The sequence below is a fragment of the Camelina sativa genome, chromosome 9 (genome assembly GCF_030686135.1).
Source record: "Camelina sativa cultivar CO46 ecotype springtype chromosome 9, ASM3068613v1".
Lineage (NCBI taxonomy): Eukaryota > Viridiplantae > Streptophyta > Magnoliopsida > Brassicales > Brassicaceae > Camelina > Camelina sativa.
The window spans coordinates 43,426,573-43,454,271 of record NC_141888.1 but is presented as its reverse complement, the minus strand read 5'-3'; the positions used below and the strand labels follow the sequence as shown (position 1 = coordinate 43,454,271).

General features: G+C 34.0%; 5 protein-coding genes and 2 pseudogenes across 5 annotated transcripts; 3 read left to right on the top strand and 4 right to left on the bottom strand.

The window, feature by feature from the left end:
• Positions 1-2,052: 2,052 nt before the first annotated feature.
• LOC147939448 (uncharacterized) lies at positions 2,053-2,658 on the top strand. The gene has a single exon (XM_087465955.1). It carries the CDS (start codon positions 2,053-2,055, stop codon positions 2,656-2,658), a length of 606 nt encoding a protein of 201 aa, XP_087322081.1.
• A 2,189-nt stretch (positions 2,659-4,847) lies between these two features.
• Positions 4,848-6,784, bottom strand: LOC147939447 (uncharacterized). Its single transcript, XM_087466883.1, has 5 exons — positions 6,407-6,784; positions 5,657-5,847; positions 5,404-5,505; positions 5,233-5,284; positions 4,848-5,144 (listed from the first exon to the last, which is right to left on the bottom strand). The coding sequence occupies exons 1-5, from the start codon at positions 6,495-6,497 to the stop codon at positions 5,032-5,034; spliced, it is 549 nt and encodes a 182-aa protein (XP_087323009.1). The 5' UTR covers positions 6,498-6,784; the 3' UTR covers positions 4,848-5,031.
• Positions 6,770-8,369, bottom strand: LOC147939446 (MICOS complex subunit MIC10-like). Its single transcript, XM_087466884.1, has 3 exons — positions 8,165-8,369; positions 7,607-7,771; positions 6,770-7,010 (listed from the first exon to the last, which is right to left on the bottom strand). Exons 1-2 carry the CDS (start codon positions 8,295-8,297, stop codon positions 7,620-7,622), a joined length of 285 nt encoding a protein of 94 aa, XP_087323010.1. The 5' UTR covers positions 8,298-8,369; the 3' UTR covers positions 6,770-7,010; positions 7,607-7,619.
• A 429-nt stretch (positions 8,370-8,798) lies between these two features.
• Positions 8,799-11,170, top strand: LOC147939445 (patellin-3-like). The gene is made up of 4 exons (XM_087466882.1): positions 8,799-10,026; positions 10,179-10,303; positions 10,395-10,545; positions 10,656-11,170. Exons 1-4 carry the CDS (start codon positions 9,070-9,072, stop codon positions 10,902-10,904), a joined length of 1,482 nt encoding a protein of 493 aa, XP_087323008.1. The 5' UTR covers positions 8,799-9,069; the 3' UTR covers positions 10,905-11,170.
• Positions 11,171-13,693: 2,523 nt separating this feature from the next.
• LOC147939444 (patellin-1-like) lies at positions 13,694-16,383 on the bottom strand. Its single transcript, XM_087466881.1, has 4 exons — positions 14,928-16,383; positions 14,601-14,728; positions 14,373-14,508; positions 13,694-14,274 (listed from the first exon to the last, which is right to left on the bottom strand). Exons 1-4 carry the CDS (start codon positions 16,137-16,139, stop codon positions 14,023-14,025), a joined length of 1,728 nt encoding a protein of 575 aa, XP_087323007.1. The 5' UTR covers positions 16,140-16,383; the 3' UTR covers positions 13,694-14,022.
• Positions 16,384-22,112: 5,729 nt separating this feature from the next.
• LOC104715814 (S-protein homolog 20 pseudogene) lies at positions 22,113-22,520 on the top strand (annotated as a pseudogene).
• A 2,076-nt stretch (positions 22,521-24,596) lies between these two features.
• LOC147939443 (protein NRT1/ PTR FAMILY 5.12-like) lies at positions 24,597-26,379 on the bottom strand (annotated as a pseudogene).
• Between the last annotated feature and the right edge of the window lie 1,320 nt (positions 26,380-27,699).

Below are 27,699 nucleotides of genomic sequence, written 5' to 3'. Positions count from 1 at the left end.
GATTTGATACTATAATAAGTGGAGACTTATTGTAATAAACATTATTCGTCGTAATACGTGAAACATTTACATTCATATTGTAGTTCCTACTGTTACTAATGGTAACAAGAAACTATGGCAGTAGTTGAAAACTTGGAAGAAAACACAAATGAAGGTTATTAGAGTTATAATAAAGAACGAATCGAATTGATCCATAATATATAGTTAGGCAGATGAAAAGAACCATTTGGTTTCTTTATATATGTACTGTTAATATTCCATTATAGCCTGGCAAAAGAGGTTAAAGAACCTAAGAAATAAAGGGAAATGAAATTGTTGTTGCGTGGATTACCCTTTTAAGTGAAGTTTGATAAGAATCGTCTAACCGCATCAATGTCCTTTTCTTTCTATATTCCTCTCTCTCTGATTGTTATCCTCTTTGATCTGAATCAATTCTAAATTATCTCCAATTTTATATCACACATTTAGTTTATTATGAAACTAATCATTGGTTAATTCTCTTTCTGATTGAGATATCGAAGAATGCCTATGACATTGTTTAATCATTAAAAGTTACAAACATAATAAACTATTTAACTAATTTGGAAAAATAGATTACGATACGTAATTAGGAAAATAGTAAATCAAGAAAATATAGAAAAAATATTCCATGAAATCTTTCTTAGAAATACAAAAATAATAGATGGTAATATTACTATCCATATTATCGTTTTCCGTTGCACAAAAAAAAAAAAAATTATCGTTTTCCTTATGTAATTTTGTTTTCATGCTTACTCTATTGGGTTATTCAATCGTACATACCATATCGAAGTTACCAATTATAGTAATAGTCCTTTAGAGAGTTATTATTTATCCTACATGATATTTTTATATATTTTACGACAATATGGTATTTCTTATTTTATCGAAAGAAGATCTAAGATAACTATTTCAAAGTGAGACAATACACGAGAAAGAAATCAGAGAAAATAAAAATTTATATAAAAAAGACAATAATTGTAGGAGAAACACTAAAAAAAAAACCTCTCCCCATACTATTTGGCCAAAATCAATAATGGTACTAGTACACTTGATCATCAATAATAATATTGTTTGCGTAAATGAATTTTAATAAAACACTAATGTATATAAAACGTTGCATTAGATTTAGAGTTCAATGAGGAAAATACCTGGGCCTCCCTGAGTTGTTTGGGAAGAAGAAGAAAGATCTTTTTACCCAGATAATAGACCGCATTCACCAACGAGCCATTAGCTGGTCTTCTCGTTTCCTCTCTTCGGCTGGGAAACTCACACTGCTAAAATCAGTACTTGCCTCCATGCCTACCTACACCATGACTTGCTTCAAACTCCCAAATGGCCTTTGTAAAAGAATCCAATCTGCTCTGACTAGATTCTGGTGGGACTCAAATTCAGGAAAGAAAAAGATGTGCTGGATATCCTGGAGAAGGATGACACGATCTTTTAAGATGGCGGATTAGGTTTCAGAGAAATTAAAACTTTCAATGATGCCTTACTTGCCAAGCTCAGCTGGAGAATCCTCACTAACCCGAAGTGCCTACTCGCGCGAGTGCTACTAGGGAAATACTGCTCAACTGACCCGTTCCTGGAATGCTCAGTTACAGGATCGGCGTCTCACGGTTGGCGAGGGATTTGTACAGTCGAGACCTCCTAAGCAACGTTTGGGACGCGTGATAGGCAATGGATTGACTACCTCTGTATGGTACAACCCTTGGTTATCTTTAGCTACTCCAAAATGCCCAATGGACCACCTACGGCCTCTACTTGCAACCTGCAGGTTACAGATCTGATTCTGCAGGAGACCGGAGATTGGAACCTGCCCCTGATCAGAGAAATTTTACCAAGTTATGAGAATGATATCCTGAAAATCAGACCAATTACAACAGGGGGAGAAGATACCTGGGCCTGGCTCCCAACAACTTCTGGAACATACACAACAAAATCAGGATACTACGAAACATTAAACCAACGAGAGAGAGGAGACAATGCTCAAGTACCCCCACCATTAACAGACTTTCAGTGGCATTCAGCAATATGGTCTCTCAAGTGCTCACCAAAGATCAAAATGTTCCTGTGAAGCTAGCACAAAAAGCATTGCCCCTGGGATCTAAACTAGTACAGAAGCATATAACTGACAATGCTAATTGCCCTCACTGTGGGGCGGAGGAGACACCACTGCATCTATTTTTCCATTGCCCTTTCGCGAATCAAGTATGGAGACTCGCACCTCTGTCCTCTCGTATTGTGGCAACAGAGGCTACAACAGTCAAATCGGGCATCACCGCTTACAATAAACTGGCTTCTCTCCCACCCACGGGTATTAGTTTGGGTCCGCTTGCTCCTTGGATCTTCTGGATAATCTGGACAACAAGAAACCGGCTTCTATTTAACAAGGAAAGAACCCTGGCTTCAGACGCCATGACTATGGCTGTAGTGCGTTGTCGCGAGTGGCAAGAAGCACAGGGCACCTCCAAGATTGTCCCTTCCTGTTCGCGGCAGAGATTAGGCTTCCCAAATCGTGTTTCAGCTATTCTAGCTTGCTCGGACGCCGCATGGAGAGCAGATGGACACGCGGGATTTGGTTGGGTATTTAGTAATCCATCTGACCTCCCACTCCTGGAAGGGCGACGTCGTCTATGAAGGTCACCTCTCCGCTGATGGCCGAAGCAATAGCAACTCTGGCGACAGTGAGAGTTGCCATTGAATCGGGTTTCACCAACATCATCTTCGCTTCTGACTCGTTAAACCTTGTCAAAGCACTCAATCGGGAGACTCAATCAAGGAGCTCCATGGGATTCTACATGATATCCTGAATCTATCGATGCAATTTACTTTCTGCTCTTTCAATTTCTTGCCTAGAGACCTTAATCGTCGGGCTGATTTCCTTGCAAAGGAAGCCCTCTTGTATTATGAACCCTAATTGAGAAATGAGAAATTAAATGTTTGACCAAAAAAAAAAAAAGATTTAGAGTTCAATGTAGGAAGATTTGATTAATTTTCAGTGGTTTTGCTCTATACATAACACATCTATATATTTCATAAGGCTTTCTTGTTTGAACTAATACTTCTAGCTAGTTTAAATAAGAGAATGAAGTATTGGCCGTGAGGAAGTTTAAGTTACCTACTAATAAATTATCTTGCGATATGTAGTAGGTGTCGGTTTAATGGGAAGAGATACGGCTTAATAAACTATGCAAAGTGAGAATCAAAGAAAGATCTTGGATTTGGATGTTGACTTCCCCAGCTGTATCCCTTCCCCCTTTCTCATTTGGCTCCTTTCTTCGCCCAGTCTCTTTCCATATGACAAAAAAAAATTCTATTGGTGGAGACATTTGAGAAGTTTAAAGTTAATGTCACTAGATACAAACACTAGACTATATTATACTCATTCATCTTGGACTAAAACATTATTTATATATGTATATACTACTTAGATATTCGTTAAAAGATCGACACTTTACAAAAGTTCACGAAACTTTTTATCTCGATATCAATCTACAGAATTACAACAATAGAGATCAGTGATCCTTACAAACATCAAGTGAAGGGTGTTTCCGTTAGAACGTATTTTTTGTGTACCAAAATATATGTTCATAGTCTATCGAACATAACATTGAATTGTTGAGGTCTCAGTTTGAAGAATAGCTAAGCTAATAGTGAGAGTAGGTCCTGAAGGTAGCTAATAATATAAATATTTACAATAACGTAAACGTGGGTGTCTATAATTTGTCGAGTAGGACCGTCCAGCAATGATAATAATATTGATCGGTCGAGAGAAGCTGATAAGAAGAGCATATCTGTCCTCCATACCTGTATATAATAACTCAACGTCACGTCAAAGCATTATTATACATTTGTTCACAAGACAAGAAGATTATGCAACTTCATGGGCAATTTTGCGTATTTTACTATTTATATACTTCTGTGTAATACCCCATAACACCAAATTCAACTCCATTAACATTCTTTTTTGTTTCTTTCTGAAAATGTGTTTGCCTTAAAGTGACAAGGAATGCTAATGAAGCTGAATGATGAAGAAGAAAAATAAGCGAGAATTTGGTGAGCAGTGCATTTATATTGATGGCCAGGACAAACGATGGATTTAGGCGGTGAGTTCTCAGTGGAGCAACGTCAATTCGGAACATGCACATGAAAAAGATGAGTCTATCACGCGTATATGTGTTTTTGGGTGTATACATGTGAATAGAATCCACGAGCTGTACGTGTCTACGCACGTGTGACTGTGTTAAGACAAAATATTTGTGGTTCTATCTTGTGGTCCACTCATCTATGACACATTGTGTTGTCTCTCTATGAATGGAAAATATGTTCAACGGTTCAACACTTGGGAGACTACTAATAATAAGTATTTTAGGCGAAACCATCAAAAAGACCTTTTGAAAATAAACCAAATTTTATACGTTGATGAAACTTGTGGTCTTGTGGACATAGATTCTTGTAATACCAAAACAAAATAGAGTAAATTGCAAAGTTGCGTGTGAGAATCTCTAATGAACTACTTAAAAATCTACACAACAACAGTTTTGGCCAATAAAGATTATGGGATATATTCAACTATCAATGAATGTGAAGATCGTAATAACCCGTGAAGACTTTTCAGCAGCTACTGAATTAACACCTATCACGGTTTATAGAAGAGGACCACTAAATTACTGATCTGTGGATGAGAGAATTGAGATTGAAATAAAGTATCTGTTCTATTAGTATGATCCCATCACCATCACCCATCTCAGAGTTTCTCAGTCAAATGGTCAAACCATAATAAACAAATTTGAGTGGAAGGGTCAAAAAGACTAGCGTAGAGGAAGTGGTAGGAAGATGATTGATATGTGGTTCAAACCTTTTTTTGTGCTGTGATCCTATCATCACACATTTCAGTTTTCCTTAGCCAAACAGAACAATTGTGTATTTGTAAAGAGAAGGGATAAAGACAGAGGAAAAGGTAAGCACATCTCTTAAGGGCGACACATTATGTTGAAAACATTCTTTGATTCATGAACCGGCATGACGGAAGTAGAGAACAGAGCGGTACAGGGCAGCAACATGGAGGAAACAAATCAGGGCTATGAGAAGATCATCAAGCAAACCGACTATCCCCAAAACTCCTATAAGAAGTTAGTTAAAGAAAGGATTTGTGAGAAGACAGTGAGACAAACCTAAGATAGGATTTATGGGATTAGAAAGATGAATCACCTTCTGGAATGATATCTATTGGACTGACTATGTAAATAGCACTGAGAAACATCTGCACCCAATGCAAAGAAACTGCGTTACTCCCAACGGTTTAACTCCAAATGGAACAGTAACAACCTAGAACATGAATAATCACATAGTAATCAGAGAGAGATCAAGATCGAACTTAACTGCGATATAAACCCGAGCCCGAATCACAAGTGGAAGCGTTCTTTGTGGATCCATCATTTCCCGCAACAACCTTCGTAGTAAGAAGGGAAGGTCTTGCATCCTCTGTCAAGTAAACAAGAATTCCTTATGAGAGATTTGACATTACAGCTCTACATATCTGGATTCAAGGATCTCTTATCTATCTCAAAAAGTTAACTTTTCCACAAAGACCAAAACAAAGCAACTTTAAAAACAAAGAGATAAAAAGACACACCTGAACTAAACTACTTGAATGCCCGCCAAAGAGTCGGTTGTACGTTTCAAGCTTACCAAGAACCTCCGCAACTGAACGGTCTCTGATTGTGTCCTCTGAAGGAACCAGTAAACTAATTGGACGACGACACAAGGGGCATTTACATGGCAGTAATGTAGATCCATGCGTCCACACCAGCATAATGCAATCTCCTAAACATAAATTGAAAAAGAGTTAGAGAGACAGAACAACCCCAAAAAAAAAAAAAATCTCCCCATGCTGCAATGCAATGGAACTGTGAACATGAAGAACAGACTAACCACAAAGATCATTGCCTCACAAACTCAGGGTAAACAAAACACACAGCATCGACCATACAGAGATTGAAACCAAGATAAAAAGTAAAGGGTATGTAGATAAAGGTCCAAAAACTCTGAAACCACCGAGTCAACCCAAATACAAGAATCTGTTAAAACAGAGAGGGTTCACAAAAATTGTTAAAGTTTGGAAATTTAAAGATTTAGGATAAATCTCCTAAATCCCAGTTGAAATAATCATATTTCATTCCAAATTCTGCAGTTGGATTCTAAATGCAAAACGATCAGGATAGAGTTCTTAGGCAATAACGGTTAATAACGGATACGTTCAGGTCAAAATCGTCCGATCTCATTGAACCGACTTAGCAAAAACACAAGAGAAACCTAATCAAGATACTAAGGAAAAAAAAAGACTAGTAAGGATTGATCAAAGAGAGAGAGAGAGAGAGATGACCGCAGAACCAATGGGAGCAATTGGCTTGACAAGGAGCGGTGAAGTGGGAATGACATATCGAACAAAGATCGTTCTCCGGTGGACTACTCATCTCTGACTCTTTGAGTTTCTTCTTCCGTTAATTCTTCTTCTTCTCCTCTGGTTCGTCGCAGGCTTTTTGTTTAGTCGGTGACTATGGCGGTCCATCGGAACTCGGATTGGTTCGCTCTTTTTTTAATTAGCACTTCTTCGCATGTAGGACCGACCGGTTATTTCCGGTTTTGCAAATTTTCAACGCGGAAGATAACGACATCGCTTGGCTTGTGAATAACAGAATAAATGACGCCCAAATCAGAGTAACCAACCTTTTTGATGTTGTTAACCTTTTTGATGTAACATCTTGAATTTAGTTGTTCAAAAACCACCGTGAGTAAGAGATAGAACAATTTTCTTACAAAAGGAAGGTGTTTACATGTGAAATCAACTTAAATGACTTGTCCTTACAGGTTTAAGGAAACAATTTAACAATCATTGCGTGATTCAAAAGCTCTGTTTCTAGATACCCAGATCTTTGCATGCGTTACTAACTTCCGCTTTTATAGTCATTTGTCTACTCGTCCGCAGCCTGCAACAAAAAGTAAATAAGATTTGATTGTTCAGAGATAAACCAGACGAACGGTATCTATATCTTTACTCAATGGACACTGATCATTAATGAACCATTAGGAGGTCTGCACTTGCCACCCATCACCCACACATTCAAAACTAAATTTATCCTTCTACTTTTTGTTGTTGTTGTTGTTGTGTTATTCTACTTAATCGCACATTACAAATTTGTGGACATTAATAATGGAAGTTGTAAGAGAGAACTGCTTTTGTACCAAAGTTACCACTATATGCAAAGGGTAGAGAAACCTAAGCTCCATATGTTGTATTCACCAATCTTTAGTTCAATAGCAATCACTACGAAAGTCATGTAATGTTTTTATCTAATGGGAAAACCACAACACTGTCACTATGAACAATGCGCAGAATGTGGAATTAGCGACCCCTGCTCGATTTACTATTACTGTCACCATAGGCAAAGATATTTTGGTTCTTCTATCCTTCAGCTACACTCAAAACATTTGCTTCTTCCTAGTATCAATTTTTTACCCAAACTAATAATGTATTGATTCCCCTCAAAACAAAATGCATATACCAAAAGAGATTACAACTAACCTGATCATGATCATCAAGAAGTCTCTGTAGTAGTACTCTTGGGAGCTGCTAGATTGGCTGAAGGCGAAGAAGGTGCGTCGAAAGAACGAGAGCAATCAGTGTAAGCAGAGCCAATACCGATTCCAGCACCCAAAGCTATCGATGACCATCTTGTAACCGGACTCCCTAAACAAAATCAGAAACTAGGTTATAATATAATATATATATCAATCTCAGTATAAGGGAGAGAATACAAACTCAAACAACAATTGGGACAACATATGATTCAAATTGTTGAGAAATTAAACACTCTTAAAACCCTATTTCAACTCAATTCTCAGAATCTAACTCCGTAATCACACTACGTATCTAATCCTCAAACAATCACAAGTAATCATCATCAAACTGAGAATCTATATGATTAAAATTGGAGAAATCAAACACTCTAAAACCCTGTGTAGTCATCATATATCTCCATTTATTCTAAGTTTGTGACTACGAATCTAATCTCAAAACAGATAAAAAAAAAGTAATCAGAAGACGAGAATCGAGTAATAAGGGGATAGTGGAGAACCGAACTGAAGAGAAGAAGACCGGCGAATGCGCCGCCGAGGGAAGAGTAAACGAAGCGACGGACGGTGAGATCGAGGCATGCGTCCCACTTAGCATTCACATCGTACTCCGGTGGCACAGTCTCCTTTTTCTCTGTCATAGCTCCGATTGATTTGATTTGGTCGCTCTCAGAGATTTTCTTTTTTTTTTTGTTCTTCCGTTTGTTCGTGAAGTTTCCTTTCTCAGCTTTTTTACCACACAAGAAACTTGGGCTTCTAATTGGGCTCAGTTGATGAGACAGTATCACTATTAGGCCCAAATCTTTTTTTTTCTTTTACATACGATCTTGTTTTTCTGTTTGGTGAGAAAGACTGAAAAGTGAAAATTACATACTAGTATTTAGTATTTACAGAGAGACAAAATAGAAGAATTGTTTTATTACAGTGTTTGATAGATACGTGGAGGCGGTGTCAGAACGTCAAAAGAAACAAACGAAAATATCACCAAAAATATGAAATTTTCACGTGGATCTGTTCTGTTTTTATTCTTCTTTCAAAAAAATTGAAAAGATAAAAAGGCATTATTCGTGAATTATCATTGGATTCCAATTTCAGCCCGGTTGTTTTGTCTTTGTCACACACTAAAACAAGAAAAATAATCAATGTTTAATATACTATATATTTTTCTAAATTAAAAACCAAACCACAGTTGAACTAGTGTCGCATACTGTAAATGTCGCATGCTGATGACAACAACAAAAACAAAACAAAAAAAAAAACCGGTTCAATCGGCGTGACCAATATACCCTTTTGTACTTCGACTAGTCTCATCATGTCTCAACAACAACACTATAAACCCAAAACTCAATTTGGCCCAAATTTAGGAACAAATAATCACAGAACAGAACAAAGACGGCAAAGTAAAAAAAAAACATGGCGGAGGAACCTATCACCACCACCACCACTCTCGTTACACCGGAAAAGGAACCATCATCAGAAGCATCTGCCTCTACTCAAGAAGTCCTACCGAAAGAAACCGAAGCTCCAAAGAGTGTGACTGAGACTGATCTACCGGAGACGGCCACCAAGCCGGAAGAGCATCATCCGCCGACGGTGACGGAAACAGAAACTGCATCGACGGAGAAGAAAGAGCTCGGAGATGAAGAAGCATCGAAGAAGGAAGTAGCTGAAGAGAAGAAGAACATGATTCCACTGAATCTTGGTTCATTCAAAGAAGAAAGCAGCAAACTTTCCGATCTATCGGACTCCGAGAAGAAGTCACTCGACGAACTGAAGCGTCTCGTGCGTGATGCTTTAGACAATCACCAATTCGGCTCAACACCTAAACCCGAAAACGCCGCCGCTAACACCACCACAACGCCAGAAGAAGTCAAGATTTGGGGAATCCCGTTGCTTGAAGACGATAGAAGCGACGTCGTATTGCTGAAGTTCCTTAGAGCTAGGGATTTCAAAGTGAAAGACTCGTTGGCTATGCTCAAGAACACGATTAAGTGGAGAAGAGAGTTCAAGATCGACGAACTTGTTGAGGAAGATCTTGTGGATGATCTTGACAAGGTTGTGTTTATGCATGGACATGACCGAGAAGGTCACCCTGTGTGTTATAATGTCTATGGTGAGTTTCAGAATAAGGAGCTTTACAACAAGACGTTTTCTGATGAGGAGAAGAGGAAACATTTCTTGAGGACTAGGATTCAGTTCTTGGAGAGGAGTATTAGGAAGCTTGATTTTAGCTCTGGTGGGGTTTCTACTATTTTTCAGGTTAATGATATGAAGAACTCACCTGGATTAGGGAAGAAAGAGCTTAGATCGGCTACTAAGCAAGCTGTTGAGTTGCTTCAAGACAATTACCCTGAGTTTGTCTTCAAACAGGTATACATTTTCTAGATTTGTTTCCTTAGGATCCTGTACTTATGAAACAAGGAACATGGTTCTGCTTGTCCTGTTTTATTGTCTTTCATTGGTATCTGAGCATCTTGTCTTTTTGGCCCTTCTTATTAAGACATGATTGAATTTTGTTTCAGGCTTTTATCAATGTTCCTTGGTGGTACCTTGTGTTTTACACTGTGATTGGTCCGTTCATGACACCACGATCAAAGAGCAAGCTAGTGTTTTCTGGTCCTTCACGTTCTGCTGAAACCCTTTTCAAGTAACTTTTAGAACTATTTTTATTGAGCCTTTACTTAAACCGTTTATGTTTAGTCTCTTATCTGAACTGTTTGGAAAAATGTGGACTGTAGATATATTTCACCCGAGCAAGTTCCTGTACAGTACGGAGGATTGAGTGTAGATCCTTGCGACTGTAATCCAGACTTTTCTTTGGAAGATGCAGCTTCAGAGATCACTGTTAAGCCCGGAACAAAACAAACTGTTGAGATCATAATCTACGAGGTTAGTGTTGTCCTTACATTTAACAATTGCAAGATGAAACAAAGGTCATCATTAAGTCATGATGCTTAGTAAAATCCTGTAAGTCTGATTTCAAGCTGTTGTTGGCGCAGAAATGTGAACTTGTGTGGGAGATAAGGGTAATTGGATGGGAAGTGAGCTACAAAGCAGAGTTTGTGCCAGAAGAGAAAGATGCTTACACGGTTGTTATACAAAAACCAAGGAAGATGAGACCATCCGATGAACCGGTGTTAACCCATAGCTTCAAAGTGAACGAGCTTGGTAAAGTTTTACTTACAGTAGACAACCCAACCTCTAAGAAGAAGAAGCTCGTTTACAGGTTCAATGTCAAACCTCTCTAAGTTTAAAAACAAACAACAAATCTTTCCAAACTTGTTTTTTTTTTTTTTTTTTTTTACAAAAATATGGTTTCTTTAAACAGAAGTGAGATACGTCTTATGTGTGGTTGTTGTATATGTGGAGAGTGTTTGTTTTATCATCATATATCATGTAATTTATGTGTGGTTTATAATACAATGGAGCTTCTGCATCTTTTGCTCTTGTAATCATTTGAGGAGAATAATAATTTACATGACTTTCTGAAATAAAGATTTCTTTTTAAAAAAAATCTCAACCAATTTATTGATTGTGTCTGTTTATGAAATCAAGTGTATACGTCTTATTAGGTGTCGTGCAAACATCAAGTGTATAAATCACGAGGTTTAATATATATTGAATTTCACTTCAAATAAAAGATTCGTAAAGGCTGTTGATTTACACGTTGGAACAACTTCTCCGACACTGACATAATGTTGTTGTCTCAAGACTGGAGTGGGTGGAAGAGGTTCCATTTGTGTCTTGTTTACACTAAATCTGTTGGCTGTTGCATCATTCAAAATAACAATTATGGGTTGGGATTACTAATTCAAGATTTCAAAGAGCTTTAATTATGAATAAAGACCATTATTTCCACCTATTAATTAAAACACACGAAATGTAGTTTATCTGTAATTACTAATCAAGATTTAACAGAGTTTTGAAGAATAATATCGATGAAAATTGAAACAATACTTGTCAACGTTTATCACTTTTTATAGTCGCTCGTTGCTAAAACTAAAAATGGTCAAATGAACAAATCTATGCATATGAATGAACATGCAAACCCTTATTCAGTCATAAACATATATGTATACTTTACCACTATATTTATGGAAGTGATCAACTAACCACAAGTATTGTGTAATTCAATTGTGTGAAAGTGATATATTATTATTTTCTTTTTAAGAATTATAATAGAAAAAAACAAAAAAAAGCAAATAGAAAGTGAATGAGGATTGAGGAATTGATGAAGAAGCACATGCGAAGACTAGGGCAGTAGTGAATATGTTCAAATTGCATTCATGGCTGTTTGTGTTGTGTCGGTCCACGCATGTCCCTCCCTTTTCTATTGCTAGATTATTTATGCATTTTTTCATACGAACTCCGAACTGTCTTCGGACCAGACATTATGATCACTCCCATTTCTTTTTACATCATATTTTATATTTACATAGTATTATTTAATTACGTAAAACCATTACAAATTCATGCTTTCTACCAAACAATAAAACCCAACTTGAGCTGTTTTCAGGTTTGACACTCTGTATTCTTTTCAACTTTCAATGTTGTTGGTGGATCTTGTTAAAAAAAATCCAAATTCTGAAGACACGATGTTGGCATCTATTTTTGGTAGCTTTCAAAAATTAGATGATATTCTATTTAGAATATTTCGAAGAAAAAAATTGGCCATTTTTAGTATCCTCATCTCATTATGAGTATATTTACTATCATTTTCAAAATGAATGACGCAAAGTTGATGAAGAAAAATAAATAAATAAAGGAAATTGACATGTATACAGTATACAGTTTAGTTTATAAATTAAGATGAAAAGATTTGTTTTGATCATCAGGGTAATAAGGGCCGTGGTTGATATTTGTTTAACTATAACTTTGATAAAACATGCGGATTAGACTTGACAAGTCACATGATGTTAACTTTAGACTTATTTGGATTTTTAAAGAATGAGTAGGCCATGGACAATTTAGCCATTATTAGTTTGCATTTTGTCAACATTCACAACTATCCCAGCTATTATTTATGTGTGTGTTTTCTTATGTTTTAAGTAATATTCCAATTTCCACGATTTGAAACTACTTGTTAATCTCCATTTGCTTGTCAATGGTTTTTGTTTCTTACTTAACTTTGCACCATCATCCTTTTTCAAAAGATATTTATAAACCATATCGTGAAGATGATAATTTAGGAGGCATGTGAAACGAATCTATCAATATCAGCCAGTTTAACTAGCGATTTATATTCGTTGACTAGATTGGGCAACTTCACATGATAAAGAAACTATTGTATACATTGAGATATTTATGTTTAGGTCAATTCGAGGTTCGACCATAAATCATTTATTACAAACTTCTTTTTTAAAATTGTCATACGTACGGACCATTGTCAATCTAGACTCTAGAGGTCATTATTCTGAACAGACTAAATTATTTCATTCTAATCCGATCTTTATGGGTTGATACACAAATTTCAAACTATAGATATACATCTTTATATTGAAATAACTCACCTAAGAGATTGTCTTTGCCTCTTTTGTCTTCCCAATCCCAAGAGAATTAGATTCGTAAAAGAAAATATACAAATAAAATAGAGTTTACAGTTGAATATCGTTGTTTCTCTTAATGGCCAAATCTAATGTGTGCTTTGGTTCCGTGATCCGTGTCTTATCCACGACTATTAGTCCATATTTGTCAACAAAGAGGGTCCATTCTCATAATATCTCGTCCTTAATGTCTCATTCAGTGTTATCCACTTCAATCTATTTTTATACACAGAGGGATCTTTTTCATATTTATATTCATATCTCTCTATCAATTACTTGATATAACAACAAATCTACAAATCAGCCGTGACACGTCTCTTCTTATCTCTTAAACTATATATATCCACTGAATATATCTATAAACATATGGTATGATATATTATGAACAATAATATCCAATGTAACTTTCAACTCAACTTTTTTCCGAATACTTTATACCAAGAAAACATTAGTTTCAGAATCAATTTCATGAACAGAAGTAAAGAGAAAAGATAGAAAAAAGAAAAGGAATTATGAATTCATAAAGATTTACACAATTTTACAAACAAAAGTAAGGAACAAAAAAGTTAAAGGTAAAAAAAAAAAAACGAAACAAAGAGTTCTTTTTCTTTTGAACTGTAATCACATATTCTTCTTCACACACAAAAAACAACCCCCAATATCAAAACAAAGCAAAAAAAAAAAAAACACAACCACTTCTTGAGATTTCAAAATTACATAATAAATAAACAAACTAAATTAATTAATTAAAGTTTGTTTTCCCCAAATAACAAAATAACATTTCTTTTCTTTTGTTTTGCTTCTTCCTTGGATTTCGATAAGATCAGACCTTTGGTTGAGTTTTGAACCTGTAAAGCACTTTCTTCTTCTTGGAAGTCTGGTTATCGATTGTGATCACAATCTTGCCCGGTTCACCCACCTTAAAAGAATCGGTTATCACCGGTTCGTCAGTTGACCCAATCTTCCTGGTTTTAGAGACGATCACAGCATAGCTTCCTTCGGTGGTTGGCTCAAACTGAGCTCCGTAGCTCACGTCTGCACCCAAAACCCTAAGCTCCCATGAGAGCGTACAAGCCTGCCATACGATTTACATTCTTAGTAAACATTCTTAGTAAACAATATTTTTACAAAACCAACTCATAAATTAGTAATCAAATTTCTGAACGTATATACCTCAGAAGCAGGCAATTCAATGGTGTAGTTTCCTGCCGGTTTAACGATGGCCTCGGTTACGGTTTCTACAGTGGTTGCAGCAACCTCTTTGCTAAGTCCGCCATATTTAACCGGGACTTGTTCAGGAGCTATGTATCTATTTCAACCAACATATATAACCGTTAGTAAGAAACATGATAAAAAAATATGAACCATCATATGGTTAAAAGTGAGAGAATGTTTAATTACTTGAAAATTGTATCGGCAGATTTGGATGGACCAGCAAGGACCATCTTGTTCCTAGTCCTTGGCGATGTGATGATAGATCCGAATGTTTTGTAGTATGGAATGTACCACCATGGGACATTGATGAATAGCTGCAACAACAACAACAAGAAAAACAAAAAGTTCTAAATTAAAGAATTAAAAGAAGAATATAACTTATAATATGCAATTTCGGCGTGACCAAATTATACTATATCATCTTTAATTATTATTCTAAAATTTTAATGTTATAACCAGGTTCAAATCTGCATATTGCATGTTGTGTGTGACGGATACGGAAAAATATGATACCTCTCTAGCGGCGAATTCAGGGTAATTGTCTTCAAATTGTTTAACAGCACGTCTGATGAATTGCCACAACGCTCTCTTGCCAAGTCCTGGAGCGTTCCTGAAGTCACTGACGAACACAAACGAAGACTTCGCTTCAGGGTTGCTGAAGTCAATAGCTCTCACACACTTCTCTTGTAGCTGAATCCTCCAGTTGAGGAACTTGTTAAGCTTCTCCTTGTCGGAGAATAGCTCTTTGTTCTGGAACTCACCGTATGAGCTGTAGATCACGGCGTGTCCTTCTTTATCGACACCGTGAGCGAACACCATCTTCTCGAACTCGTTTGCTTCTTCTTCTCCTCCTGATTCGACGAGCTCGTCGATCTTGTTTTCTTTACGCCACTGGACTGTGTTTTTGAGCATGGTTAAAGCTTCTTTGACCTTGAAGTCTCTTGCACGGAGAAATTTCGTGAGGATCACGTCGGATCTCTCGTCTTGGAGTAGTGGGACTCCCCAGATCGAGACTTCTTCCGGCTCAACTGGCTCAGCCTCGGTGACGGCTACGGTCTCTTCCACGACCGGTGCAGCGGCTGATTCAGGTGGTGAAACAGAGACGATCGATTCTTCGATTGCTTCAACGGTCTTTGTTCCATCTTCGTCAGCACCAGAGGCTTTCTCGGTTGTTTCAGTTGCTGCTTTCTCTTCAGTTTTGGTCTCTGCCGGAGCCGCCGCCGCCTCTGATGATGGTTTCTCCTCCGCCGCTGGAACCGCAGGTTTCTCTTCTTCAACCTTCACCTCAGTGGAGGTCTCTTCTTTCTTTTCCTCTGTTTTCTCCTCTGTTTTAGTTTCCTCCTCTGGTTTCTTCTCTTCAGGTTTCTCTTCCTTCACCGGCGTCGGGGGAGCAGTGAATTCTCGTTTGTTCAAAGCCTCCCTTACAAGCTCCTTGAACTCTTCGAGTGCCTTCTTCTGAACTTCCTCAGCCGTTAGAACAATCACCTTCTCAGCAGCTACAACAACCGTCTCTTCCTCCTTCACTGGAACAGATTTCTCCGCTTCCACCACGGGGGACTCCTCCTTCTCCGGAACCGCCTTCTCATCCGAGGCAGGAGTAGCAGCCACTTCCTCCTTCTTCTCAGCCACAGGGGTAGGAATAGTAGTAACCTCCTTATCAGTCATAGGTTTCTCCGTCACCGGAACGGCCACATCAGCTGATTTCTGTACCTCTTCTTGAGCCATCTTTCAAAATTCAAGAAAAAGAGAGAGAGAGAGAGAGAGAGAGAGAGAGAGAGACTTGGGAAAAGTGAAAGAGAGAGAGAGAGGGTTTGTGAGGAGAGAGAAGAGAAGGAAGAAGTTTTTATAAGGAAAAAAAGAAACAGAGGAATTTGGCAAAAGGGAACACACTGGTCGGAGCTGTTTTGACAGCTCATTCTAACACACCTCTCTCTCTCTCTATGGGTCCTCTTTATTTTCTCCCAACGGCCGTCTTTTGTTTTCACTGTAAACCTCTCTTTTAAAACTTCCATTTTGATTCCTTAATTTACCTTATTATATGGGTTCTTTCCATAATTAACATTACATTAGTTACTATAACTACATATTTTGATGATTCTCCTTGATCTGAAGATATTCTACAGCTTTTCTCCTCTTTTAGTCGTCTAGATTCTTCTTTTCTATGTGCATAATTAATGTTTTCTTATAGTCATTTAGTTAAAATAATATCATCAAATCTTTAAAATTAAAGATGATATTTTCAAATTAGATTCAGAAATTAAAGAAAATAGAGAAAAAAAAAAAAAGTGGAATCATTTGCCAAACGGTAAAGAGAAAAGGCAGTAGCATGCTAGTCATGTTTTTAATAATTTTTATTTTTAAAAAGTAAAGTGTGCTTCAAATCATGACACCATGTTATATTTCACCACATATGTTAATAAACATACAATTTCTTGTTACATGTTTAAAGACATTTTTTTCTTTCTCTACTTATATTTTAAAGGATATAATTTTATCATGTACGAATAAGATAATCTAAGAATAGTAATCTAAACCAATTTCAAGTTGAATCTGACCGTATCCCATAAGTTTAGTACACAATTCAAACTTAAATTATCAATGTTTGCATGTATTCTAGTACAAAAGCAATAAGTTCATGAAGATTTCAAAAATTAATTCGAAAAAATTTAATGTGTCGAGTAGTAACTAAGCTTAATTGTAACAGTAAAATATGTAACCGCGTTTGAAATGAATAGTTAATAAGTCACGATAGTTTTGTTTTTGTACATTCTTCGAAAGTGTAACCGCCATAATATCAAGTCCCAGTGCCAGAGTCTTGAGGCATGAGAATCCAACTAGTGATGAATGATGTAGACGTTTGATTTTGTCAGGTTTTTCAAAAAGGATTAAACCGCAATTATATATAATCAACGTACTTATTAGTGTGATGATGCCTAAAAATTACATCTAGACACCACTTCGCACGTAATGGAATCCTCAAATAATTGTATTTGGTCATCTCATCTGTAACATATATTGGAACCGTTGTTTGATGCGTTGTAATTATAAACTGAACGCAAAATCTGATATTTAGGGGAAAATTGCAATAGAGACTAGAGCTGTACGTCAACCCTACCGTGGCATATATATATATATATATATATATATATATATATATATAACCAAGTTCCATTCATGTCATACTACTTTATACTATTTTCTATTGGTCATCAGACATTATTTCTGCCACCTAATCTGAATTCAATTTACATTCTAAAGACTAAATGAATGAATAAATATATTCTGATTACATATTTTAAAAAGTAAAGTTGGTACAATGGCAGAGGACCCAGTGGAATGATCCGTTAAAAATCCTATCATCGGTTTGCTTTTGTCAAAAAAAAAAAAAGAAAAAGAAGAAAGAAAGCTGTTCTTGTTGTTGGTTTGGTTTTTATGTTAATCGCTGTTGCCATCTTATTATTATACATACATTCTTACATTGTATTTAGCTGTTTTTTTATTTTATTTTCCTTATTATTTTCTTTCTTAACCCACTTTAACAATGATTGATCCTAGTTTGCAGTATCCTAATGAAGAATTTCTTATACTTATTTTAGGTGGGGGCTAATTATAACATTATTAGTCTTTTTTCTTTTAGATGTTAAGATCATCGCATCTGACTTTTCTTATTTTATCTACCTATACATATTGAGCATATATTTTTATTTTAGTTAAATTTTATGTTACTGTGTAACAATTGGAGACGTTACAAAAATGGATTTTAACGTTAACAATTAGGGGCAAATTTGCAAATAGCCAAAAACCATTTTCTCTTTTTCGGGAAAATGGCATCCGACAAATTATACGTTCTCGTAAGTTTTCAGATAAAAAAAATTCGAAAAGAACACAAATATAATCAAACACAATTTTTCTCCATAAATGTACTGTATTTGTTTCTATCTTAGCATTTAAGCTGTAACGATAGAATCTTAGAGTTGACCGAATCTTTTTGAAGCTTGAAAATCTCTTTCTAATTCTGAATTTCTCGTCCTTCTAACCACCTCAGCACCCGACCCGAACTCATCCCGGAGTCTTCACTTCCAAAGTGTTAGAACCCCCACACCGCTGGTGACACTTGTAGGATCCAGCTCCCACACTCGATATCCATAATGGTCGAAATGAGTCGGATCTCAAAACCAAATTATGGAGAAAATATGTGTATTATTGAGCTTATGTCTTGAGTAAATATGGAGAAAATGTTACATATTTATACTAAAATATACAATTAATTTCATGATTTATACAATCATTTAACTTAAACGCATCTGTTTTAATATTTGCATTAAAACCATATCGTCCGAATTTCTTAGTTGACTCAATCTCCTTTGAGGCCCAAGAATATCTTTTCAGCTCCTGACTTCTCGTCTTTCTCTCCACCTCATGGTCCCAAGCTCCCTCGATCTTTCGAGATGAACGATTCCGAATTGAGTTCCTTGTCATTGGAGTTTTCACTTTTTAACTACATGTGTCACAAGTGTCTCCTCTAGTCTATGTGTCAACTCTTGACCTCAGACCCAAACCGAGAGGGGTCTTGGGCCCAACAACACATGTCATAAAGGAAGACTCTAAGTCAATACTCTGACCGTTAACTTAGAACCCGAGCGCGAAGGGGTTTTAATCTCAACAATATATTAAATTAATTAATAAAAATAGATTATAATAAAATTTTGTTTTAATATATTTCTGATTTTTATATGCTTGAAAACTAATTAAGTAGAGTGCAATAGTTGCTTGACAACAAATTTTAGTTACAATTGTCTTTCAAAAATGGTACCCCTCCATTTTTTTTAAAGTGTATTATAGATGAAAATTTTTTGAGTTCATCCCTAGGAGTGAATCTCTCTTGTTCATCCCATCTTTATTAACCAATAAAAATATAATAATTTTTTGGGTTCACCATAGGGGTAAGTTGAACCATTTTGTTCACCTCTCCATATACATTTAAAAATCTGACATGTCATAATACATTTAAGAACCTATTCATTCACCTCTTTATAAGATAATGAAACAAAATCAGTATACATTATAATAAAATTAAAAATTCAAACCGTTCTTTTATAAACCTAAACCGATATATAATTTTATTCTAATTGTAAAATCTAAATCCTAACCATCTCATTTGTAAACCCAAACCGACATAAAATGTCATTCTACTTGTAAAATTTAAACTCTAATCATCTCATTTGTAAACCCAAACCGACATATAATTTCGTTCTAATTGTAAAATCTAAACCCTAACCATCTCATTTGTAAACCAAAACCGACATATAATTTTATTTTAATTATAAAATATAAACCTTAACCACTTCTTTTGTAAACCCAAACCGATATATAATTTTGTTTTAATTATAAAATCTAAATCTTAACCACTTCATTTGTAAACCCAAACCGACATATAATTTCGTTTTAATTGTAAAATCTAAACCAAGCAACATTTAACTTTCCTTAATTAAAATTATACAGAATTTGCTTTTAAATTTTATTGTGATTTATTTTTTTAAATAAAATAATGTATAGAAGATTCTGATTGGTTGAAAAGAAGGAAGTGAACAAAGGGGTTCACCTAAAGAGTGAACCTCAGTATTAATAACAATACTAGGTAGAGGACCCGCAACTACAAATTATATTACGAATGTCACTCTTTGTTATTTAATTTATTTTAACATATATTTATATCATTATTATTAATATTTTTAAGTCATAGAATATCTAGACGGTTATTTTTTTTTTCTATTTGTAAATTTTGGTTTTGATTTTATCTGTATATATTTATTCCGCACATAGGGGATGTCATGTCATATCATATTTATAAAATAAATATATAAAAAGACAAAACAAATCAAGGAAATAAATTTTGTAGATTTTTTATTAAAGAAATTATGTTAGTTTGGGTTTATAAAAGAGGATTAGGGTTTAATTTTTATAAGAAAAAACTATATCTCGGTTTGGGTTTAGATTTTACAATGGTTAGGATTTAGATTTTACAATTAAACGAAATTTATATGTCGGTTTGGGTTTACAAAATAGTGGTTAGGGTTTAGATTTTACAATTAAACCTCGTTTAATTGTAAAATCTAAATCAAACCAATATTTAACTTTCCTTAAATAAAAGTATTCAGAATTTGTTCATCTTGAAATATACGATGAAATCAAATGTTGAGATCAAATATAAATTTAGAAGATACTCTAATGACGTAGTATGTAAATTGATGAGATCAAATGTTGTGTTCAATCAAATCTTCCCATACATATTGACGACCAAAAATTCATATTTATAAAATATTCATTATGTGTGGTTCATCGTAATTTTGTATCGTCATTTTAATTGTAAAATCTAAAACATAATTTTCATTTATAAACCCAAACTGATATATAACCTTATTTAATTGTAAAATCTAAACCAAACCAATATTTAACTTTCCTTAAATAAAAGTATACAAAATTTGTTTTGCTTTTAATTAATTTGATTTATTTTTAAAATAAAATATTATATAGAACATTCTGATTGGTTGCAGAGAGAAGGGGGTGAATATAAAGGTTAAAATTAAGGAAACAAATCTTAATTAAGGAAACAAATTTTGTAGATCAATCAATTTTAAAATTGTTAATACTAATATTATATTACAATTTTTCATTATCACATCTAAACCCTAACCATTTTTTATACATCCAAACTAACATATAATTTTGTTTAACTGTAAAATCTAAACTCTAACCACTCTTTTATAAACCCAAACCGACGTATAATTTTGTTTAATTGTAAAATCTAAACCCTAACCACTCTTTTGTAAACCCAAACCAATATTTAATGTGTTTAATTGTAAAATCTAAACCCTAACCACTCTTTTGTAAACCCAAACCGACATATAATTTCGTTTAATTGTAAAATCTAACCCTAACCACTCTTTTGTAAACCCAAACCGACATATAATTTCGTTTAATTGTAAAATCTAAACTCTAACCACTCTTTTGTAAACCCAAACCAACATATAATTTTGTTTAATTATAAATCTAAATCCTAACCACTCTTTGTAAACTCAACCCGACATATAATTTTAAAAATTATAAATTTAAACCCTAATCCTTTTTTTTTAAAACCAAACCCGACATAATTTCTTAAATAAAAGATCTACATAATTTGTTTCCTTAATTTGTTTTATCTTTTTATCTTAATTTTGATTTATTTTTTTAAATATGATATGACATGTCATATTGTATTCTGATTGGTTAATTAAGAGAGGTTGAATGAGAATTGTCACCTCCCGGGGTGAACCCAATAATTTTTATGTTTGGAGTATAAGGCATAGTGGACCATGCAGATTATCAAGTCAGGAAATATGTTTCCAATGGAATGTTATTGTTGGTCAGCATTTTTTTTTCTTTCTAAAAATAAAAGATATTTTCCATTTTCTTTTTTTTTTGTCAAAAAATAAAAAAATAAAAAAAAAAGATTTTTCCATCATATCTAAAAGATATTTCCATTTTTTTCTAAAATAAATAAATAAGTAATTTCCATTTACGAGAGTAAATAATATTACCATATCTTTGACTATTTAATCATTCTTCAAATGTGATGGAGTATAAATAGATGAGATGTCATAATTTTAAAGTTCATTTTTATAAAACATATACAGTTATTATTGGAAAAATTCATTCATAATGTATGGCTCATCATCATTTCACTTAATATTTTGTGTTATATTCATAGTTTTTCTTTTTGGTGGTTTATGCGAAGCTAGTGTGAATATAGATGTGGATATCATCAATGATATTGGTCAGAATATTCATTAGGACTACACTGCAAATCAAAAAACAAAGATCTCGGATCACAATCTTTAGCTCCTCATCAACACTGGGGATTTAGAGGATCTTTTAACTTTTGGAGAAGAACTTTATTCTTTTGTCACTTTGTATGGGAAAATCAGTCTAAATGGTTCGATATTCTTAGTTCTGACGATATAAAGAAATGTAAACATCAACCTTGTGTTTGGAGCATAAGACCTTATGGTCCATGTAGAATAACAGGTGGTGAAACATGTTTCCGATGGAATGTTGGTGTTTGAATACCGTTGTAACAAGATTTCATATTATAAGCCAAATAATAAAAAGTGTTATTTTCTTTTTACTAAACCAACACTTTTCGTCTCTTAAGCCCATCATAAAATGTCAAAACTTTGGACTGTAGAACTTCCCTGCTAGGTCAATTTGAATGAGCTCCTAAGACCACTAAAGAGAAAGAATCTTAGAAGCAAGCTCTAAGTTTGAAGATAATTAACGATTAAATGAAAGATGCACCAAAACAGTTTAGTCAACAAAAAACATCTAATGAAAAATCTCATTATTTTATGTAGCCAAACCGAGATAATTTAGAGATTTGAAAAGACCGTATAGAAATTTGGTTATTTGGCAAATTCACCAATCTCTTGGAACAATACTATGATTATTATGATGTGAAAGGAAGAATTGAATATTAAGGGCAGCCCTATCGGGGGTTGCTCATGTAAATACATTTATTAAAAAAATAATAAAAAGAAGAGAGAGAGAACAAAAAAGAAGGAGGATCGTTGCTTCTGTGAGAAACTTGAGAAACGTTTCTACGAGTAAATTAGACAGGTATCATTTATCCAATAGTACACAGTATTAAAAAAAAAAGTGTAGTAAAAATATATTTTTTTAGTTTTCTGAGAAACGTATCATCGTTCCTCCATTAAAGATGGTCTAAAGGCACAATGTTTTTGTTGTCATTTAATAAATAATATATAATGATAAAGGCACGAAGGGGGTGTATTCAACTTGACATTTTAAGTGATTTGTGTAAAATTTGCAAATTCTATGTTATTCAATCATAAATTTAAAAACTCGATTATAATCTATTGTTATTGAACTAATGATTTAAAAATCAACTTTAGAATCCACTGTTCTTAAACTGATGATTTAAAAATTTACTTTAAAATCCACATTTATTCAAAACAGTTTGTGCATTTGGATTTTAATGATTTTTAGGGATTTTGAAGGATTGATACTAAGCTATCAATATAAAGGCGCTCAGTCACAACATTAGAAGTCAGATTCGTTAGGCCTAAACATTTAGAGTATATTTTTTTGAGGATAAGGTTTAATATTTTTATAGTTTTGGGTTTAATTTTTAAAATTTTCAGAAATAGCACTACTTACATAATTTTAATATTTTAAGAATTTTTTTGAGTTTGGGTTATCTACTTTACATTTAGAGTATGTTTTAAAGGGGGGTAAGGTTTAGCATTTAGAGTTTCAGGTTTAATTTCGAAAGTTTAATTTTGATCTACAATAAAACCTCTATAAATTAATAATGTTGGGACCAAGACATTTTATTAATTTATAGTGATATTAATTTATCTATAAATTAATAATTATTATTTTATAATGTAAATTAATAATTATTAATTTATAGGTATATTTTTAATTGTTTAATTTTTAAAAAATTAAATTGAGACAATTGTTGCAAAAATAAAATTAGAATTTTGGATGTTGTAATTTTTATAGTATTAGAATTGAATTTGAAATAATTAAAAAATATTATTGACAACGAATTACAAATATTATAGACAAATTCACTTATATACATGACATAAATATTCAAATATATGAATAAGAATATCCATTATCGTATTTTAATAGTTTATCAAACTATCAAAATGTAAATGATGCATATTTAGAAAGTGAAAACTTTAAAAAGTTTTAGCTGATTTATGAAATGTTATAGAATATGGGTTCGAGTATATGGTTTCTCCCAAGGGATGATCGGTTCGAGTTCTAACATAAATTTGTTTTTGGCAAGCTGTTAACGTTGACTTAACTTCTCCGTCAGATAATTTGAAGATGTGTTTTTTTTTGGTAAAGTCAATAATAATTAACGATCTAATTGGGAAAGTCAACTAAAGTTAGCTAATATTTCACTTCAAATAAAGTTTATGCTTTTTTCAATATTTTTGATAAGTTCAGGATTTTTATGACATTTTTCTTAATATAGTTTTACTGCATCCATGTTTTCTATTTTCCAAAAACAGAATTACTATTCTAATAGAACCCAAAAGAAAAAGCTGATCAAAATCTTCTAAAAAATAAAATAAAATTAAAGGTACATTATTTGTATAAAACTCAAACTCAACAAAAACCGAAAACTATACCATACCAAATCATAAATGATATCTTTCGTTTTCAACATTTAAATCAATTATCAATCCCTATAACCAAAATATTATCACAAAACGTATAAATAATGATTTTAATATCAAAATAAATCGTAAATACCATCTCTCAACGTAACCTTATTCCTCAAGATGGCTAGAGTTTACTTTGGGCTTTTGTAGACATACGACTTGGCGAGATGGACAATGAAAACGAAGGAGATGGAGCTGAGACAAGCAAGTAGCCAATAGAAGTAATCAAGATGTGCTTGGTTCAGGTTATTATCGAACCAGCTCGCTTGACCGGACTGGCTTGTGGCTTTCTCGATGACCGATACCATGAAACTACTCAGGAAGTTTCCTATGCCTATTATGCTTAGGTATAGAGCCAGTCCCATGCTCCTAAGCTCGACCGGGATCTGTCCATAGAAAAAACTCTTGTAATCCAACCATAGTGAAAACGTCAGACACTCCAAAGAGAACGTATTGTGGAATGAGCCAGCAAACACTCATTGGGACCGTGGCGTCAGGCGAGTCAACTAGCCCGTGGTCTCGAGCGACCTTGAGTCTTTTCATCTCGACCAAAGCAGCTGTCACCATTGAAATAATTGAGAGGAAAATGCCGGTGGAAATTCTCTGAAGCGTTGTGATTCCTGCTGGTTTATGAGTGAATGATCGTACAATTGGGACGAATAAACGGTCATAGATTGGGATGAAGAAGATAATTCCTAGGCTTATGAAGCATTGGAGTGTAGCAGCAGGGACTATGAGTGTTGATGAGATTGATCTGTCCATTGTAGATCCTTGCTTTGTGAAGAAAGTAGGAGATTGCCCATACACAATGCCAAACACTAAACTACACATCCATATTGGAATGAGACTCAACACAGCTTTTGCTTCCTCAACTTCATGTGAACCGCACGAAATTACCGCTCTATCCAAGAATCTGCATTTGCAAAAAGATTATATTCATTTTTATTATCTTTCAACATGTGAGGCAAGTAACTCACAAATTAAATACAAAAACCCGAAGCTGTGAGAGTTTTTCGAAGATACATATAGTTTTTTAACTTTATTTTCTAGTTCTTTGTAAAATGTAAATTTAAACACTTTTGCTGTGGTACGTATAACGTATGAAATTGAAAAGAGGAAGTTGAATAAAATTTAAAGGATAAGCTGTATAAATAAATAAATATATGCTCGAGCATTTATAGTAAACAAACTAGATAAAAGTGAAAAGGAAAAAAAAATGTTAAAACATGCCACATGAGACGAATAAATATTTAATTTATAGATTGAAAAAGTTTCAACCTTTTTAGTTCGATGATTTATTTTGTCTATGCATTTATATACTATTTAAAGAAAAAGGAGTATTATATTAGGTTTACGGTTTAACTAAGTTTAGATAAGCATATTGACATTAAAAAATACGCAAACCACAGTGTACCAAAGAAACGAAAAAACAAATCAACACACGTATAAACCTAGTATTACCTGAATTTGTTCGAAGTTTTTTCGTTAGGCAGAAGAAGGCTAGTCTCATCAGAAGGAGTTTGTCGTCGGTTTTTGGCTGCAGCTATTAAAACACGGCCAATTCTAACGAAAGGGTTATTATGTTTTTGCCCTTGTCTTTTTTCTCCTTTAGTGTTGAAGCGGTAAGTTTTGATTCCAAGTAAGAACAAGAACAGAGAAAGCATCATGGAGAGACATGGAATCCCATATCCTAAAGCCCAACTTAGATTTTCTTGGACATAATTGATGACCAACCACTACAACAAATATGCACATTGTTAACCAGAGAAAAACGCTATCATAGGTCTTTGATAGCGTTTTCATGAGCGCTGTTTTAGGGCACTGTTATTATATGTACCCCATATACAATAGCACTTATTACGTATGCTATGTTATAAAAATATAACATAGCTTTAAGAAATGCTATATTATCAAGATCATAATTTTGAAAAAATTTATACAACATTTGTTTTTTCGTGCTATGTTATAGTTTTATAGCATAGCTCTAATAAACTGCTGTATTATCAAGATTATAATTTTGCAAAAATTTATACAATATTTAATTTTTCGTGCTATGTTATACATATCTAATATAGCTGTTGCGAAATGCTGTTTTATCTTGTTTACTGTGCTATGGTATATTCTTTTTATCATAACGTTTACCTGTACTTTTATAGCATTTTCTGATATGTGATTATAGCACAACACTGTTTAACTGTCGTACTACATTACGACAGTCTTTACAAGGACATATTATCATTTCTATGTCACCTAAAGCCGCAGACACATCCCTTACAAATTTCCAAGCTCCACTTTTATAACCAGGATCAGCTCTTCAATGGATAATTAAAGAAAAAAATCATAACTAAAAGAACATCTTAAAGTATCCAAACCCAAAATAAAACCTAATTATGAAATATAATTCCTTACCTGCATAGATGCACCCATGCCTTGTCCAACATTATATGTTATAATATAAATTTTAACCTTTATAGATAAAATAGAGATACATATTATACAAAGCTCACATTAAGCAACAATTCAGACAATACTGCACTACTTCAGACACATACAGATGCTCTTAAACCAATATCTAACTGTGTAAAATCTCACTAATCTAATCACTATTTATACGAATCAGACTCAAAGGACAAAACATAGCAATCACCAATATTCGTGTGTAATAATAATGTTTAACTATTGGTTGAGTGATACTAACCTGTTGTGTGAGTACAGAGAAATGAGAAGCTTCAGTTCCCCAACATTTCAATCACCAACACTTGGGAAAAAAAAAAAATCGTTCAGTTTATGAAGGCGCAAATACTCAAATCCAAAAGCTATTTTTGAGTCAAATCTGTAAATAATCGAACCCTAACAAAACAGATGGATTCGAAACTCCACATTCTCAAAATCTGTAAATAATCGAACCCTAAAAAACAGATAACGAAATAAATCTAGATAAATCGAACCCTAACAAAACAGATAACTAAATCTGACCCTTATCGAAATCAAAAGCTGTTTGAAATCACAAATAATCGAAACAAATAACGAAATTAGGAGGAAGAAGA